We start from the raw sequence: 17,907 nt of genomic DNA on the forward strand, positions 1-17,907 counted from the left end.
ATATATATATATATATATGTATATATGTATATATATATATATATATACACACAGCGAATAAAAACTGAATATTTAACTATGAGGGTATTTTTGCCATTATTAATTTCTGCACAACATTTATTTATTATTAAAAAAAATATACTGTCTTTTCACTGTACGTCCGCTAATGACTTTTATTTTGACATGTTTCCTCAGCCGGTGACATTTATCTGGTGCCTTAAACGTTCTCCCTTCACAGTTTAATATGCAGTGATTGTATAACAAGCTCACATGCAAGATAGTAGTACACAGCAAAACTAAAACGAGATCTTAATGGATTTCACGTTAAACGAATAAATCATTTAAAAGAGTCGGGTCGTTGTGAAGGTTTGTTGTTTATTGTCGTGCTTTTTAAAAGTGTGAGTTGAGTTGAAGGCTACCAACAATAATATGCTAACAGTTAGCATTTAGCACAGAAACCTATACTATCAGATAAGTCACCCTTTAAATAATTTTAAACTTGAAATGAAATGTCAATTTTATGTCAATATAATCACATTTGTCTCAAATGAATATGTTTATCGCTTTGTTATTGTGTGTTTCTTTGATATTGGTAGCTGTTGTGTTCTCTTATTGTGTAACGTTGTCTTTTGTTGTGGTCGTTGACAGTTAGTCTAATTGTTCAATAGAGATGTTTTCACAATTTTAAAGAGATATTTATGACAGAAAATATTCTTTAAAATGTGATTCCAAATGTAAGATAGTATTATTCAACAGTTTATTAAAATATTAAAATACTTTTACTTTGGTGTCTAAGTACTCAAACATATCCAAGGTTACAGTCTTAGATGATCCTTATTCACAGTTACTTGGCAATGCCAGTAGAAGGTAACAAGGACCAAACCCTGGCTCCCCTGTCCAGCCCTGTCAGCGCCCTTACTCCTGGAGTCCAAGAAGACAATGGCCTTTCCATCCCAGGAAGCAGTAAGGAAGAGCCAGCGGCTACATGTCCAGAGAATGTTGGGTCACAGAATCCTAGAAAATCCCAGGCCCTGCTCCAGATCAACCGTCAGGAGATCCAGTCAGTGGACCACAACTCTCAGGCTGCTGAGCTGCAGGGATTGGGAGTGGATGTGTATGACCAGGATGTTCTCGAGCAAGGTGTGTTGCAGCAGGTGGACAGGGCCATTCAGGAGGTCAACCAGGCAGCAGCCAAAGCTGAGGCCGAGAAAGAATACGAGTCTGTACTGGATGACGTCAGGTGAATTTATGCTTGCTTTACTGATCTTAAAACAGTGCATTATGCAAGTATGTCAAAGGATGAAGTGTTGAAATTTAAGCTCAATATAATGTGGTTGGTTTGTAATACATTTCAGGTCATGTACAATTGCTTTGAAGCACATCAACAAAATTTTAGAGCAGTTAGCCCCTCATGCTGCCTCTAGCAAGGACATCAGTCGGAAAATTGAGTCTGTCAAACGACAAAAAGAGAACAAGGTAAGCATAAGCTAGACTGTTCTCTTCTGTTTATTTTTATTTATTTTTGCTTGTTTTAGCCTGTACCACTATGGATTTTATGTTGTTGGAAATGTATCTGATAAAATCTGCAATCTCAGTGAGACGGCTTAATCCATCTTAAATTTTTATTATTTTAAATTGACTGATATTTTATATTAAATAAATTTTCATTTCCTAATGAGATAAGAGCTTGTAAAATTTCAGTAATGCTTTGGGGGTTTTTTTGTGTGTGTGTGGGGGGGTGTTGTTTGTTTTTTAATTACTTACTACACAATACTTAAGAAGCCTGTTGTCTTTTACAGGAGAAGCAGTTAAAAAAGATCAGAGCCAAGCAGAAGAGATTGCAGGCTGTTCTTGACGGAGAGGATATCCAGAAGCTTGAGGCAGAATTATTGATCGAGGATGACGAAGGTAAGTTTGAAGCACAGTTCTTTGCAGAAGCTTTACTTGCATTATTAGCCTTATCGTTTAAATGTATTGGAGCATCATATGCTCTTTTGATCTTGCTGAACAATCATTGTGTGTATAGAATTGACATCATATTTAACACATACAGAATGTCTGCGTGATATAAAGTTTTTTTTAATAAGTAACCTTATTTTCACTACATTTTTTTTTTCTAGACATATTAACACCTCACAGCATATTGTCAATTTATGAGAACTCAACGAACTGAAATAAATTATAATATTATTGACAGTTATGATTGTTAATTGTTAAATATTATGAATATCAAATTCAGTAACGGATGTAAATAATGCACAATTTATGGTCATAATAAATGCTCTAATACAATTTACAGTTTTCATTCATGAAAAACACTTTCTACACATTTAAACAGAATATTGCAAAATGTCTGCATTATGGAAACATATATATAATTTAATTTCCCTTATTGTCTTTCAATGTTTGCTATAATATGGTTTTGTGGGCATAAAAGTGGGACTATTCTACACTCTCTTTGTGTCTGTTAGAGCCAGGCCCATCCACTTTGGGCAGCATGCTTATGCCAGCTCAGGAGTCTGAATGGGAAGAGCTCATCCGCACAGGTCACATGACCCCCTTCGGTTCACGGATCCCTCAGAAGCAAGAGAAGAAAGAGCCTCGAAAGGTTATGCTCAGCGAGAACTCCGGATTCGACAAGTACCTCGCCGACCAAGCCATGTTAGCAGATAGCAGGAAGAGACCCATCTTAAAGAAGAAGATCACTAAGAAGCACTCAGGACAGACCACAGCTGGGAAAGAGCAAAAGAACAGATCGCTCTCCAGCAAAGATAAGAAGCTCCAAAAGCGAATGCGTAAGCTCCAGAGGACTGCCCTGAAGGCTCACCCCAAAGCCAGGCCCAAGGTGGAGAAGGAGCCGCCCCGAGCCAGGAGGAGGACAGGCGATGGGCAACAGACGTCTGACAGCGAGGGTTCAGAGTACGTCCCGAGCGATGAGCTGATGGATCCCGAGGAACCAGAGAGAGATGATGATGAGTTCTTGGTGGATGAAGATGATGAATATCAACTTAAACCATACAAGAAGAAGAACCAGGCCAAAACCAGGAAGCCCAAGAAGGAGGATGAGAGCGACGAGTACATCCCTAGCAGCTCAGAGGATGAAGACTCTCAGAAAGGAGGAAAAGTCAAGAAATGTAAAGATGATGGAGATATTGAGTATTACAGGCAAAGGATTAGGTAAGTTTAGTCTGAATCCGTCATTTCATAAACTGTCCCAATCATTACAGTCAAAGGCCATTCATATGTTTAGTTACTTTTCCTAGCATGTATGCTAGAACAGATAACCTAATCCACTGATGAGATTGGCAGCTGTTCCTTGACTAAGCAAATTCTATGCCTATTCATATTTTCTCATTATGGTATGCATGTATTTATTCCAATGTTAACGTGCAAATAGATGGAAGCAAACCTAACAAGATTTATGCATTTGTATTTATAGTAAGCAAATTGAGTTGGCATACGCTCTCTCTCCATATTCCTCCGCTCTGGTTGGTTTAAATGTGAATGCGGCCACTCATTTCTGCTATGGTGGAGCACAAGCAATGCCGAGCGGTGGAAGAAAGGGGGGAAAAACGTAATTAACTGAACCAATGCTTAGTCTTGACTTAATTACAAGTGCAGTCTCGGAAGCCCCAGATAAAGGGAACAGTTTCATTGCGAAGTGACAGGACCAACCCCAAATGAAGATGGATTTTTTTTTCCTACACTCCTCTCTGTGTACCTTTCTTGGGGAGCTCAAACTCCTAATTGTCTGTATCAATCTTAATTTGCTTTTCTGACGACACTGCCACTAACTGCTGTAGCTTTCCCTGAAGCCAGAAGTGGGTCAATTAAATCTGACCTGCTGGAATGAAGGGAAAGGTCTCTCGCTCTCTCTCTCTCTCCGGTTTCTGTCTTTGTCTGTCTGTAGTTCTTTGGCTTGGAAATTAAAAACCGAGGCCGGGGACTTTTGGTACCTTGCAATCTTTCCCGTACGAGACATCTTTAACGGAGTCAGATTTTAAATGTCAGCAGTAGACTTGTTTTAGTCTGAGAAGATTGTTAATCAAATACGTTATGTGAAGTCTTCAGAATGTTAAATGTCTGTGGGGTCTGACGTTCAATGTGACACTGTGTCCACACCAGTCGGTGGTCCGTTTCTATTTTAGACATGCAGCACAGCTACTCGAGCCACTTTGTTAGTGAACTGTAGCCTTGTGCTTAGTGGTCGACCAATATTAATTTCTCAATCCGATATCATAGAGAGCAGGGTGGTTGTAGGCCAATATAAAGCAGATAATTATGATATTGTGTCACATTGAATATAAAGACAGTAAATAGCACAAGCTGCAGTGAAATTTATATTTCACATATGTATTAAAAAATGGGGGAAAAAAACTAAAATAAAGATAATTATACTTTTGATAGCAGTTTCTTGATTCTGTAATCCTAATATTTTTCATAAGTCTGTGCACATTGGGAATCATATTCAGGTAACACTAATTTTACAGTACACAGTGAATGTAACATAGCGGCAAACTGGATATAGCTCAGTTTAGTTTGAAATCAACTTGTTAATAATCAGCCAAAAAAAAACTATTTGGCCAATGGGATGGTTAAAAAAGCGTAAATATTGCAAGGCTGATATATATCAGTCAACAACAACTCATGCTTAATGCTGATTTATCTGTATTGGTGAATGTTCAGTGATGATGTTCCGCTTCAGAGGGCTTCAAGTTGAAGCCAGTAATGGTTTTGTTGTGGTTTTGTCTTCTTGCAGGAAGTGGAAAAGGCAAAGACTTCGGGAAAAAGAGGCGAAGAGAGAAGCAGGAGAGGATGAGTCCGAGGAGAGTGACGCAGAATTTGATGAAGGATTTAAAATGCCTGGGTTCCTCTGGAAGAAACTCTTCAAGTATAGCTTACACAAATCACACATACTCTCATAATGAAAGAATAGAATCAATAAGCATTGTTTTCTTACACATGCACATACAATGTGAAATATTAACTGTGTACAGAAATTTTATGAGTCCTGAAAGCTGAGCTGTAAAGGAGGGGAGGGGTGAAGTGCTTTAGACTTAGAATGAAGGGCTCGGCTGTTATATTCTAGTTGTGTTTTACAGCACATCAATTGGGCAACACTTATGGCCCATTTATCCAGAATCAATAGTGATAATGGCCCTATGATTAATTAATCAGCCACTGTGTTTGTGTTTGTGCCTCGGCTGCATTTTGTGCGACAAAACATTTGCTTTTGTTGTCTAGGTATCAGCAGACAGGTGTCAGGTGGATGTGGGAACTGCACTGCCAGCAAGCAGGAGGCATTCTGGGAGACGAGATGGGCCTGGGCAAGACCATCCAGATAATTGCCTTCCTGGCAGGCCTGAGCTACAGCAAGCTAAAAACACGTGGCTCCAATTACAGGCAAGGGACTCCACATGGTCATACGTTTTTAGTTTGTTTACCTACTGTATTTAATTAAATTTGTTTCAACTTTAGAGTAAAAAAAGACTAAAAAAACATTTTGTATCTATCTATTTAAATTTTAAACTTTATCCTAAGTTAATTTTTATTTAATATCTTAACATCTAAATTCAATCTAAGGCAGAAATGGGCTTCCATAATAATTGGACCTACTATCTTTCTTCATTCTGTCTTTTCTTTGAGTCTTGTCCTTTCCAAAACATGATCATCACTATTAACATCAGCCACCCAGTCACACATGCACACATACATGTGTACAAACACTCATAAACACTAACACACATAAACACAGACGTCAGCCGTCTCCCCCACCCCTCCCAGACTCAGAGTCTCGATTGCGATGAATATTTCAGCAGCTGGATTGTTGGAGGAGAGAGGTTTGGCGTGAATTATTAAAGACGTTTCAATTATGATATTCCTCTAATTCTCTTAGTGGCAACATCAAAGGAGAAACAAGGACGTGACATGAAAGAGAGACTGCTCGTTGGACTGGGAGGGTGGAAAATTAAACATGAAACATGTAATTAAACATGTTTAAAAAGTAATGCCTTTTTCCTTTTTTTTTTTTTGCTTTTCTTAACATACACACTCGGGATGGAGGCCCTCCTGGATGGTCAATAAGCTGTCTGGCATCGCCCATCCGCAAATTGATTGTTTGCAAACTCAATTATGGCTCGCTATCAATGGCTTTCACAATCCGGAATATCATATCAAGCCATAATGCTCCCAAAGCCATTTAGTGCATTTCGTCAGTTCATCTCTTTTAGTGAACACTCACATAGAGAGGAAGAGCAGAACAGCTGTGGCGTAAGCTCATGGGGTTCATCACCTTTAAGTTAATGTGTGTAATTGCAAGTAAAACATTTGTAGGTGCATTTCATCAAAAAGTATGGATAATAAGCCGGTAATGGTAATGACACAAAAATTGCCCCATTGTGATATAGATGACATCACTGAAAATAAACTTAACTTCCTGTTCAGTGAGTGAGTCAGATGGTGATTCAGTGAATCTGATGGATTCAGTTCAGTGAAAGACTGAGCTACACTGTTTTTGATTCAATAAAACAAACTAACTCCTAAGGGTCATTTGTTCATGAATCATTTTACACTGGTTATGTTTTTTTGAATGCAACACGCAAAGGACAACTCAATAAAAAGCTATTTCTTAACATTGTTTTGCAGTACACTGTCTTTTTTGTAGCAACACATTCATTCCAGACTGCAAACTGACATTCACAACATAGCTTTTTAAAGCTCTCTCTCTCTCTCTCTCTCTCTCTCTCTCTCTCTCTCTCTATATATATATATATATATATATATATATATATATATATACATACAGTGTGTGTGTGTATATATATATATATATATATTGTGGAAACTATTTTTATTTGATTGAAGGTAAAAAAAACAGCATTTATTTGAATTAAGAAATCTTTTGTGACATTATAAATGTCTTTACTGTCACTTTTGATCAATTTAATGCATCCTTGCTTAATAACAATTGAATGAATGATACTGTTGAAAGGTTTGGGTCAGTATGACTTTTTTTAAATAAATTAATTCTTAATTTATTTTTGAAATGTCATACTGACCCACACTTTTCAACAGTATCTATCATTCATTCATTCATTCATTCATACATTCATTAATTATTTTGCTTCGCCGATGAAGAAAGCGGTGCGGGAATGATATTTAACTGAAGGCTTTTGTTTACCCCATATGAAAACCAGACAACTGGTTGCATATTAAAAATCCTAGTACATACTAAATCTAGTAATCCACCTAGTTTCTCCAGTGTTGTGACCACATTCTCCTCTCATGTAGGTATGCTGGATTGGGGCCCACGGTCATTGTGTGTCCGGCTACAGTCATGCATCAGTGGGTGAAGGAGTTCCACACTTGGTGGCCTCCATTCCGTGTTGCTGTCCTCCACGACACGGGCTCCTTCACCAGCAAAAAGGTGATTCACACTCTGCTGGAGCTGAGAACATCCATTCTTTGGACTTCCATAATGTGAACTGTTTTGTTCCACTCTGTATGTAATCTCAACAACTTTTCCATCCAAAGAAGCAACATGACAACAAGATTAAGATGGACTGTGTCGCTTCGGCCTGTAACATTTATGCCAGCGTGAGATTTTCCCCTTGTCAGCAAATATCCTAGTGTGTGGAGTCGAAATGGCTCCAAGGAAATGTTAAATTAATTAAAGCTAAGGTAGCAGGAGCTGCTGTGGGGCGGCTGTGAAGTGTTTACTGTGAGTGGTCTTCACTGCCCCCCTCCCCATCCTGCCTGACACAGTGATTAATGGGGGTTGTTGTCTGGCAGTCCGTGCTTTGCCCTCTAGGTGGAGAGTTGGTCTCAAGAGCTTGTGGGAGAGAGACAGAGGAACGTTTATGCAGCGTTGGCACCTAATGATACCGTCTTCACGCTAACACTAACACTCCTGTAGAACAGATGTACCTGATTAATTGGCTACAAAGTTAAAAAAAAAAGTGTGGAGGGGGGGTTGGGAACAGAGGTTAGTCGCTTTGCACGTCTGTAATTGGAACACACTTGAGACCGTTCATGTGAGACATCAAAGCAGACGTATAGACTAGTCGTTCTGATGAAGACGCTGTCGCCAGGGGCCTGATACCGACAACCTATCGCAATTTCCTCTATTTAATTAACAGCCAAAAAAGACATTGTTGTGCTAGCGAGTTTACTTTCTATTAGGTTTTACTCCTTTATTTCTCATTTTCAGGAGAAGCTCATCCCAGAAATAGTGGCCAGTCACGGCATCCTCATCACTTCCTACTCATACATCCGCATTATGCAAGATTACATCCAAAAGTATGACTGGCATTATGTCATCCTGGATGAGGGCCACAAAATTAGGAACCCCAATGCCGGGGTTACTATGGCATGCAAGCAGGTGACCATTGCTTTTTTCATAAGAGATTTTTCCTTCATTTTATAATCAAGCGGTCAATTAAAGTCTCATGGGTCTTAAAAAGAACACAAGTAAAGGTAGTAGGCCTTTAAGAAATGATCTTAGTTCCAGCTCCAGTGCTATTGATCGTTATATTAAAAAAATCAATTGGAAATTTTGCACCACTTTGATTGGGTATTGAATAAACTGAAGCTAATGGAGCTTTAAAACCAAATTCATCATAAAAGGGGCTTTATTGTCAAGTAGTATCTAACTGCTTGCACAGGCAAGCCCTAAAACTATTTTGATAACTTGATCAACTTGCGTCTCGTAAATTATGAAGGATTGTCACTGATTTCTGTTTTGTTTGTTTTTTTTAGTTCCGGACACCCCACCGTTTTATCCTCTCTGGCTCACCCATGCAGAATAACCTCAAAGAGCTGTGGTCGCTTTTTGACTTTGTGTTTCCAGGGAAGCTGGGGACTCTGCCCGTCTTCATGGAGCAGTTCTCAGTACCCATTACCATGGGAGGATACGCTAATGCGTCTCCAGTGCAGGTGAACCACTCATCACCCAGAGCTTATTGATCAATGCAGTTCAAATTCTCTTATTATTCATATATAAACCTATAATTTACATCAAATATAACAGAGTAATGAATGCAGAACACATTGTATATTACACAGAGATGGAAGTGCCTGTATTAATTCAAAGGCATATAAAAACCTTCTAACAGCGTAGTGATGGTTGTATGGTGAATGGAATCTAGATGTGCCATTATTAGGAAACCTTTTTAATAGCACACTTACTTTATGGATTTCATTTCTGAACTGCTTTAAAAGGCTATTGATGTTTCCTCTGCCAATAATAAAAACCTTTACTAATTATTAATGTTATTAAATGGTTGTAGATAGCTAACCCCTGACTCATGGCGCTCTCTTCTTTCCCAGCTGTCTGCACAGTCCTGCTGACCAGCCTCATACGTTCATAAATTTTGTTTTAGTGGATATTCATTTGAGAAATGAGAGATTTTACAATCTTGCAATTAGAATTTACACTTTATGAAGTACGTATTTCTTTGCACCAAAGATATATACATGAAAAATGAATAGACATCCATCCAGTGCACTAATTAAAATCACTTTGTATTTTCATGTATGCATGTATGTATGTGTGTGTTTGTGAAATATTATGAGTCTACTTTAAAAAAAAAACTGGGTTTAGGAATTTAAATCTGGAGATTAAAAATGAAACCTTTTGGATTTTAAGAAAGAAAACATTGACATTATAGAATATTTAAGATCCTTTTAAACAACATTTTGCTAATCCTTTTATAATTATGCTTGCAGCTTTAAACAACTTTATGTACAGAGGATCTACATGTAATATTAGTACTTTTAAAAATGTATGTATTTAAAAAAAAGAATGATGCCTTACAAGTCCAGAAGGACGGAAAGTTTTAAGCACTTTTGCAGCTAGCTCCTTTACTGAATCTTATGCTTTATCACTACTTATTCACACATCTCTCTGTCTGTCTCTCTCTGTTTCTTTCTCTGTCTCTCTCTCTTTTGTCCTCTCAAATGGGCTCTAATCCGGGCTCGTTGTATGCCCTGCAGTGTTGTGGTTCAACTGCAGGCTTTCTTTTGATCTGCGAACCCATTTAAATTGCAGCTAAATGGCATTTGGCCTAACGCTGGATCAGGAGAACATTATTGATAAAAGAGTGCAGCCCCCCTCTGGAGTCCAGCAGCACTCTTATGAATCTTTAATGTGTCAATCTGCTGATAACAGGAGAGAAAGAGAACAAGCGGCTGTTGACATGCCTCAGGACAAACAATTGTGTTTGCCTTTCACAAAGTGTTTTGAAGTGGATGCTTGTTAATTAGCCAAAAACATAAATAGATTTTAGTTGGTGTGTTTGCTTGCAAAACGTTAAAACATATATGCTGTTAAATTTAGTGGTCTATAAAAATTGTCTTGAAATATCCACACCAAAGATGTATTATTTGATAAAGTAAAAAAAAAAAGCCATATTTGAAATATTAAAATTTAAAACAACCTTTTTAATATATAATATTTTAAAATGTAATTTATTCATGTGACACAAAGTTGAATTTCCAGCAGTGTCATTGTGATCCTGAGGAATGAGGATTCTTTGATGAATAAAGTTTAATAAACAGCATTTATTTGACAATAGAAACATTATTAACATTATAAGCATCTTTATTGTCACTAGCCATTTTAGACTTTAAGTCTTTGTACTGTCAACTTTGTTGCAGGGGGAATGTTGTTATTGATTTGTTGTTAATGTATTTATTATTTTAATTTCTATTCCTAAGGTCCAGACAGCCTATAAATGTGCTTGTGTTCTTCGTGACACAATTAACCCTTACCTGCTGAGAAGAATGAAGGCTGATGTGAAAGCAAACCTTTCTTTACCTGACAAAAACGAACAGGTGCCCATACAATACATATAACAGATAAATCTATACACCACTATTTGTCTGTGTGTCTTGCATTTCAGACACAGTTTGGCCAGTTATTTTGTAACTCTGTTTTCTCTAAAAATAGTTCTAAATTAAGGCAGAGCATCAAGCTTTATGTCACCCAGCAATTCTAGAAGATCAGAAAGATGCAAACATTGAAACTTCTTACTGTTTAACTGTTGAATAATAAAATATATGTTGCCTTTCACCCAAACATCTACAGTTACAGCCTCAAATGTTTTATTGTCTGAACAGGTCCTGTTCTGCAAATTAACGGAAGATCAGCGGCAGGTTTACCAGAATTTTCTGGACTCCAAAGAGGTTTATCAGATTCTGAATGGAGACATGCAGGTAATAGATCTATGTGTAAAACACCAATGTGTTTTTTCTGTTTCTCATTTAAAGAGCTTCTGGAATTTGCGTAGTGGAATGTTTGAACACTCCAGTTGTAGTAGTGGGATTCAAACCTCAAAATCAAGTTTTAGCATTAAAAAAGAAAAAAAAAGAGGCATTTTTCACTTTATATTCATAATATGTGTACAGATACATTTTCTTTACTGATAATTACCTTGTCACAAGCATGCAGAATCTGTTTCATTGATAAATGTTGTCAGCCGTGAAGATGCTTGTTGCATTAAAAAACAGTCCCTGTGATCTATCGATTCTCTTTGTGTGTGAATTGTCACAGCAAGGAGACGCTCCTTTATACAAACTATTCATCACAATGCTCCAAATGTGTTTTGTGGAGGCAAAAGCTGTGGGTTGCAGAGCAGTTTACAAACCCCTCTTATGTGGTCACAAACTCCATTAAGCCACATATATAATGCAAAGACTGCTGCATTTACTTCAAGGAAGAGACTTTACTTTGCTCTGGTCACTTACCTTCATTAAATTAACCAGGTTTATTAATATTAAGATTTGTGTTTCCTATTTCTTACAAGGAAAGAGAATTGTTTTTCTCCCTCCATTAAATGTATTAACATATCCATCCGGTGTATTAATCTCAATTCCCCACCCTGTGGTCTAGGTTTTCTCAGGCCTCATAGCTCTGAGGAAGATCTGCAACCACCCGGATCTGTTCACAGGCGGGCCTCGGTTGCTCCGAGGCATCCCTGATGATCAGCTGACTGAGGAGGAGCACTTTGGTTACTGGAAACGCTCTGGGAAGATGATTGTGGTGGAATCACTGCTGCGCCTGTGGTTCAAACAGGGACACCGAGTTTTGCTTTTCACCCAATCCAGGCAGGTCAGTAAGAAAGGAGTGCAAAATAAGGCTAGAACAAATTTTGCAGGACGGCAATGATGGACGGCAATGATGTGATCGATATGGTTGATTTTAGCCAAATCCATCCAAATAGATCCATCAGCCCTTCGTTGAAGTAAAGATGTGCGAATAAACCAACAGTATTGATGGATAAGCTGCACTCTCACTATCTCCAGCAGCACCACTAAAGGACCAATAAAGTTATTATGTCATTTTGCCCTCTAATAGAATTCATTAGGAGATCTTATTGCATTGTAGGGTGTCTGTCAGGACCCAGCTGTCTTTGTTCAATAGAAATGAGATTTGGCTTCAGAGAGAACCTAAAACCCACACAGTTGGTACTTCTGTACATGTAATATTAATCTCACTTAATCCTATTAGCACTAATCCTGTTCTCAATGCTCTGTCTGAAACCATTTCTCCCACACACACAGATGCTGGAGATCTTGGAGGTGTTTGTGAAGGAGAATGGCTTCTCGTATTTCAAAATGGACGGCACTACTACCATTGCGTCCAGACAGCCTCTGATCACTCAATACAACCAGGTGAACATGATCACGGTGCCTGTTTTACGCTCTCTGTGATGAGCTTTTAAACCAACTTTTTTTGTGTGTCTTTTTCCAGAACAAAGATATCTTCATCTTCCTCCTGACAACAAGGGTCGGAGGTTTGGGAGTCAATCTGACTGGAGCCAATAGGGTTGTAATCTTCGACCCAGACTGGAACCCCAGCACAGACACTCAGGTCGGCCAAAGCAGTATCTCGCATCCCGAATACATGTTCTTGCTGTATCTGATGCAAACTATTCAGTGCTGATCTGTATTGATGTGAACTATTGACCTCATCCTGTAGGCTCGTGAGCGTGCCTGGAGGATTGGGCAAAAGCAGCAGGTGACGGTTTACAGGCTGCTGACAGCTGGAACAATTGAGGAGAAGATTTACCACAGGTTAGTTTCCTAGGATTGAGCATTGAGATGGAGCTGGTAATGGTGAGGAGGACTATTATAATCCATAATGTCCTACTTCTGTCTGCAGGAGCTCAATAGACAGTAATTGAAATGCATTATTTTTTTAATTAGATATCAACACAATTTGCTAATTGGTCGCTAAAGGCTGTCGTAGACTACTGGGTTATTTGTAGGGAGGCAATGGGAATTTCGAAAGGACTGTGAAGAGCGGGATTGTTCGCATATTAATTTTGCAATTTTGAGCTAACCCAAGACACTGCATTTGTTGAGCAGATAAACCATCCAGCAGGGTGAGATTGTGGCATGTCAGTGTTTAGGCTATAAAGGAAATAATTCAAGAAATGTGGGACTAGGGTGTATCGTAATGATGATTCAAAAAAAAGAAAAGTACATTATTTCTTGTCTCTTTCCATAGACAAATCTTCAAACAGTTTCTCACCAACCGAGTGCTAAAGGATCCTAAGCAGAGGCGGTTTTTCAAGTCTAATGACATTTATGAACTTTTCACACTGAGCAATCCTGACGGCTCCCAGGGAACAGAAACCAGTGCAATATTTGCAGGTAATTCATGGATATATTAACGATTTGAACGTATTTTCTTTGCAAGAACAGCTCCGTTCATTTGGCTGATGTCACAAAGAGAACATGCGTTGAAATCAGGCAATGTAAATACAGTTTAAAAACATTTTATTGGTACAATGTCAGAAACAATGCTTAATGTACCCTTAAAGAGACAACTTTGTACCTCAAATAGATGCTTCTTATTATCTTAAGGTAGTAATATGTGCCATAAAGTTACTACAATTAACCATTTAGGGATAAATAAGATACAAAGTTGACCTTTGAACCAGTGACAAGCAGTTGTATCCCTGAAGGTACAATTTTAGAGCACTTTTTTTCCTGAGAGTATAGATACGTAACTCCATAAAGCTGTGTTGTCTTTTTTCTTTTTCTTTTTTATAGGCACAGGGTCAGATGTGCAGGTTCCAAAAAGACACAAAACCTCCCGTCCTTCTCAGGGGAGCTCGAGACCATCAATGTCTCATTCATCTGCATTCTGCGTTGAAGACCAAGATACCACATCTCTGTCAGGAAACAGAAACTCTACCTCAATCAACGGTCTGTCAAGCAACAATGCTTCTGGGTCACAGAACAATAACCTTGAACCTCATTCCACTGCTGATGGTTTGACAAACAGCACTAGTAAAGATCATTCTCCTGCGAACAGCCCTCAAAAACACAGAGAGAAGAAAAAGCACTGTGAAACACCAGAAAAAGACACGTTACCCTCAGACAGACACAAGCGCAAGCATAAAAAGCGCAAGCACTCTGAAGATGCCAGGTTTGAGGGCTGTCGCATTCCTCACCTGGTGAAGAAAGGGAGGTACAAGAAAGAGGAAAATGAGGAGGAGGAGGAGGAAAAAAATGAGAAAAAGAGTGACGATTATGTTCTCGCCAAGCTCTTTAAAAAATCAGGGATACACAGCGTCATGAAGCATGACACCATCATGGAGGCATCGAACCCGGACTATGTTCTTGTGGAATCTGAAGCCAATAGGGTTGCGAAGGATGCGCTGAGAGCTCTGAAGATCTCCAGGCAAAACTGCAGGCTTTCTTTCTCGAGAGGTTCAACAACAGCAACCCCACCTCCAGTCAAGTACGTCTATTTTTATTTTATTTAACTGAATGGAAATAAAAAAATAATCTGTCTTGTTATATTGATATTTTTTAATAATAATATGAGGCTGTTTTAACATCCATTTTGCTCTTAGGAGAAGGTTTGGGCAGAAGAAAAACTCACTTCTGTCTCAGTCATCTGGGACAGCAGCAAAAGCAGCAGAGAAATGCAAGGTATGTCAATGTGGATACAATATCCTGTGAACCCCCAAAAGAATAATAAACGGTTGTTGAGCAGTCATGTTGTGTGTTTTTTTTTATATAGGATGCAGCTGTTATAAAGAAGGGAGTTGTTAAGAAGCCAGGATCTGCTACTCACTTCAGCGGTGAAGGAGCGCAGGAGGAGTCTGGTTCTCTCTCCTCATCCTCTCTCCTTGCTAGAATGAAGGCCAGGAATCACCTCAATCAACCCCAGAGACAAGAGGAAGAGGAAGAGAGAGAGTCTACTGCCGTACATGCTACCCCCACAGAACACGATGAGCTTTTGGTTGACCTGAGGAACTTTGTGGCCTTCCAAGCTCAGGTGGATGGCCAGGCGAGCACCAAGGAGATCCTGGAGTGCTTTACCCCGAGACTCACTTCCACACAAACACCAGTGTTCAGAGAACTGCTCAAGAATATTTGTGAGTTCCACAGACTTCCTGGACAGGAAGGGATGTGGAAGCTTAAAGCTGACTACAGGTAAACAGATCTGCGCATATGAAAAGCTATTAACTGAGAAGTTCCAAATGGAATGCATACCTCACACTTGGGAACACAGGTGATTCGATGCATCAGTTATTTTAAGATTACAAAATGTGTAAATGCAATTCATTTCAATAAACTTCCTAGAACTTTCCAGGTTGGCTGTAAAAGGTACAAAATAATTGTATTGGCCCTATTATTGTAAAACGCTCCTTTTGTATGAAAAAAAGTCATTCTTTTGTTTGTTTTTGTAAATTCCTGGAAATTCCTTGAACTTGGGGATCTCTTGAAAATGTGTTATTCATGCAATTATTGTTGAGACCAGTACAGTATAATATTATTGTAATACTATTGTAATCTTTTTCTATTCACTCAATTATTTGTTCTCAGTTTTACCAATAATTTGGCAGTAAAATGGAAAATGTACATTTTATATAGGGTTTCAAACCCCAAATTGTTTACATGCCATTTTAGTAAGTGAAGGTGATTTTGAAATGTATTAAATGAATATTATTTAATGTCTTGAGATTGTCTACCTCTGCCTTCCTCTTACTGTTTGTTCAGTGAGAACAAATGAGATGTAATGTAATTGCAATATGTAAAGCCAGTGATGGGGTTGAGGGAATACTGTACACATTTTAACAATTAAATTGATTCATTAAAAGTTACCCAATAAAGATCACCCTTTATATCAACTCCTTAGTACACTTTATTAATATGATCTAGGAAATTTAATGCATCACAAGATGATGAGTCGAATGATACACCACCTCCGGGGGCTTATTGGATCTCATTTTGAAAAGAACTATGATTTTCTGTTGTTGCACATTAATCACAATGCCATGGCCTCTCAGGGACAGACTTTATTTCTTGTAAGTTAATGTGTCCGAAATTAGCGTTCGTCGTATATTGTTTGTCAATGTGAGTTAGCACACGAGCAATTAAAAATAAATATTTTCAAAAATACTTCTGCTATTGTAAAACTTTTTTTTTAATTAGTGCTTTTGTGAAGATACGTTTCTCTTGAAGAGCGAATGAATCTTTAAAGGAACTAACTGCGAAATGCTTTTTGAAATAATTTAAAATAAAAGGGTTTATGAATTTATGTCATGCTCTGTTCGAGTTTCCGACCTCATTAAAACTTTTTATACGTTTATGCAGTCGATAATGGAATAAGAATAATAAAAATAAGAGTTTAGAATAGGAGTAATAGATTAAGAATAATAATGTACTTATTCGTTTGTCGTCTATTAATCAAACGTTTTTAAATGTTGGACATTTGTACGTCAACTGCCCTGTCGCTGACCATGGTACTGAAAGTTTTTTCCTCATGCACTCACAATTATTCTGTTAGTTAAAAATTAAAAACAGCAATTATTCTGTCGCACGTACACTCCAAAGACATGTTTTAAATACATTGCTTTATGACACTCATTTCATCTGGCACATATACTGCTGTAATACACTCCCAGTCAGACTCTCACGATCGTAGAAATCACTTGATCTATAGGTTTGATCAATCTATCTCCGTTCCGTATAATAATACCAATGTCAAGAAGTTATACAGAGCTCGTCCCCCAGTTTCCGATGCATTTTGACGAGATCATAACACCAACTTTATTTTCAGCGGTGCATAAATTAATTACACGCATTTAATAACTAAAATATCATTATATTCCCCTCTTAATATCATAAACGTTCTACGCCAGGGAAGCACTTAATAGTGCAGGGGGCCATAACAGGCTATTATCCTTGTGTAATGCTATTAGAGAACCAATTATGCACCATTACACTTGCTTTTTGCAGTTTATGTGATTTCATCCAATACCGTCCTGCACTTCAAAATTTCAGCTGCTACTCGGAGCCTCATTTCCAGCAGCAGAGGAGCGGCGGTGTCTGCGCGCGGCGTCCCGCGTGCGTTTTAAAAGTAATTGAAAGGGTCCCGCTGCATATCATTTACGCGAGAGTGGGAAATAAATCCTTGGACCCCTTGCTGTGAACAAAATCAAAATTTGGACCTGCGAGCGCGCAGCCAGTGGATTCTCGTATAAAGTGGACCCCTAACCCATATAATGAGCAATTACTGGTCTGACAGCCAATTTTAAATTCAAAAACAGTCATCTAGATTTTTAATATAAAAAGCAACTGTGTAAAAAAGTGCATCGTGCTTGTGCTTGTGCTCGTGAGTTTGTGATTTGGGAATATGCATGCATTGAGCTAAAGTTACACTTTCGGAGTATGAATGCCTTGGAGGATTTTGACGTTTCCACCACGTGCGCAATCCGGTTGGCCGCGCAGAACCTATCCAAATGACTTGAAAACGAAAATCGGATTAATTGCAATTACGTGGGAGATTATAAAGGCGAGTGTTGTCATGCTCTAAACAGTCACAAAGACATCTGGTCACTCCCTCCTTACGCGCGCGCAAGCGGATAAACTGAAGCGCTCAGT

The 17,907-nt window shown here is 38.5% G+C and overlaps 1 protein-coding gene across 1 annotated transcript; it reads left to right on the forward strand.

Moving 5' to 3' along the window:
* Positions 1-233: 233 nt before the first annotated feature.
* ercc6 (excision repair cross-complementation group 6) lies at positions 234-16,415 on the forward strand. The gene is made up of 20 exons (XM_079439708.1): positions 234-366; positions 845-1,240; positions 1,356-1,476; positions 1,800-1,908; positions 2,472-3,177; positions 4,760-4,891; positions 5,245-5,403; positions 7,291-7,426; positions 8,210-8,380; positions 8,758-8,934; positions 10,717-10,833; positions 11,119-11,214; positions 11,891-12,109; positions 12,562-12,672; positions 12,752-12,871; positions 12,980-13,074; positions 13,511-13,656; positions 14,059-14,752; positions 14,868-14,946; positions 15,038-16,415. The coding sequence occupies exons 2-20, from the start codon at positions 855-857 to the stop codon at positions 15,455-15,457; spliced, it is 4,194 nt and encodes a 1,397-aa protein (XP_079295834.1). The 5' UTR covers positions 234-366; positions 845-854; the 3' UTR covers positions 15,458-16,415.
* The last annotated feature ends 1,492 nt before the right edge of the window (positions 16,416-17,907 follow it).

This window comes from Barbus barbus, assembly GCF_936440315.1.
Source record: "Barbus barbus genome assembly, chromosome: 18".
Lineage (NCBI taxonomy): Eukaryota > Metazoa > Chordata > Actinopteri > Cypriniformes > Cyprinidae > Barbus > Barbus barbus.

Excerpts from the sequence above, each read along its gene's own strand:
- ercc6 (XM_079439708.1), top strand. The coding sequence starts at position 855 with ATGCCAGTAGAAGGTAACAAGGACCAAACCCTGGCTCCCCTGTCCAGC. Across the intron at positions 7,427-8,209 it reads GCTCCTTCACCAGCAAAAAG|GAGAAGCTCATCCCAGAAAT; the intron begins GTGATTCACACT and ends TCTCATTTTCAG. Across the intron at positions 10,834-11,118 it reads TACCTGACAAAAACGAACAG|GTCCTGTTCTGCAAATTAAC; the intron begins GTGCCCATACAA and ends TTGTCTGAACAG.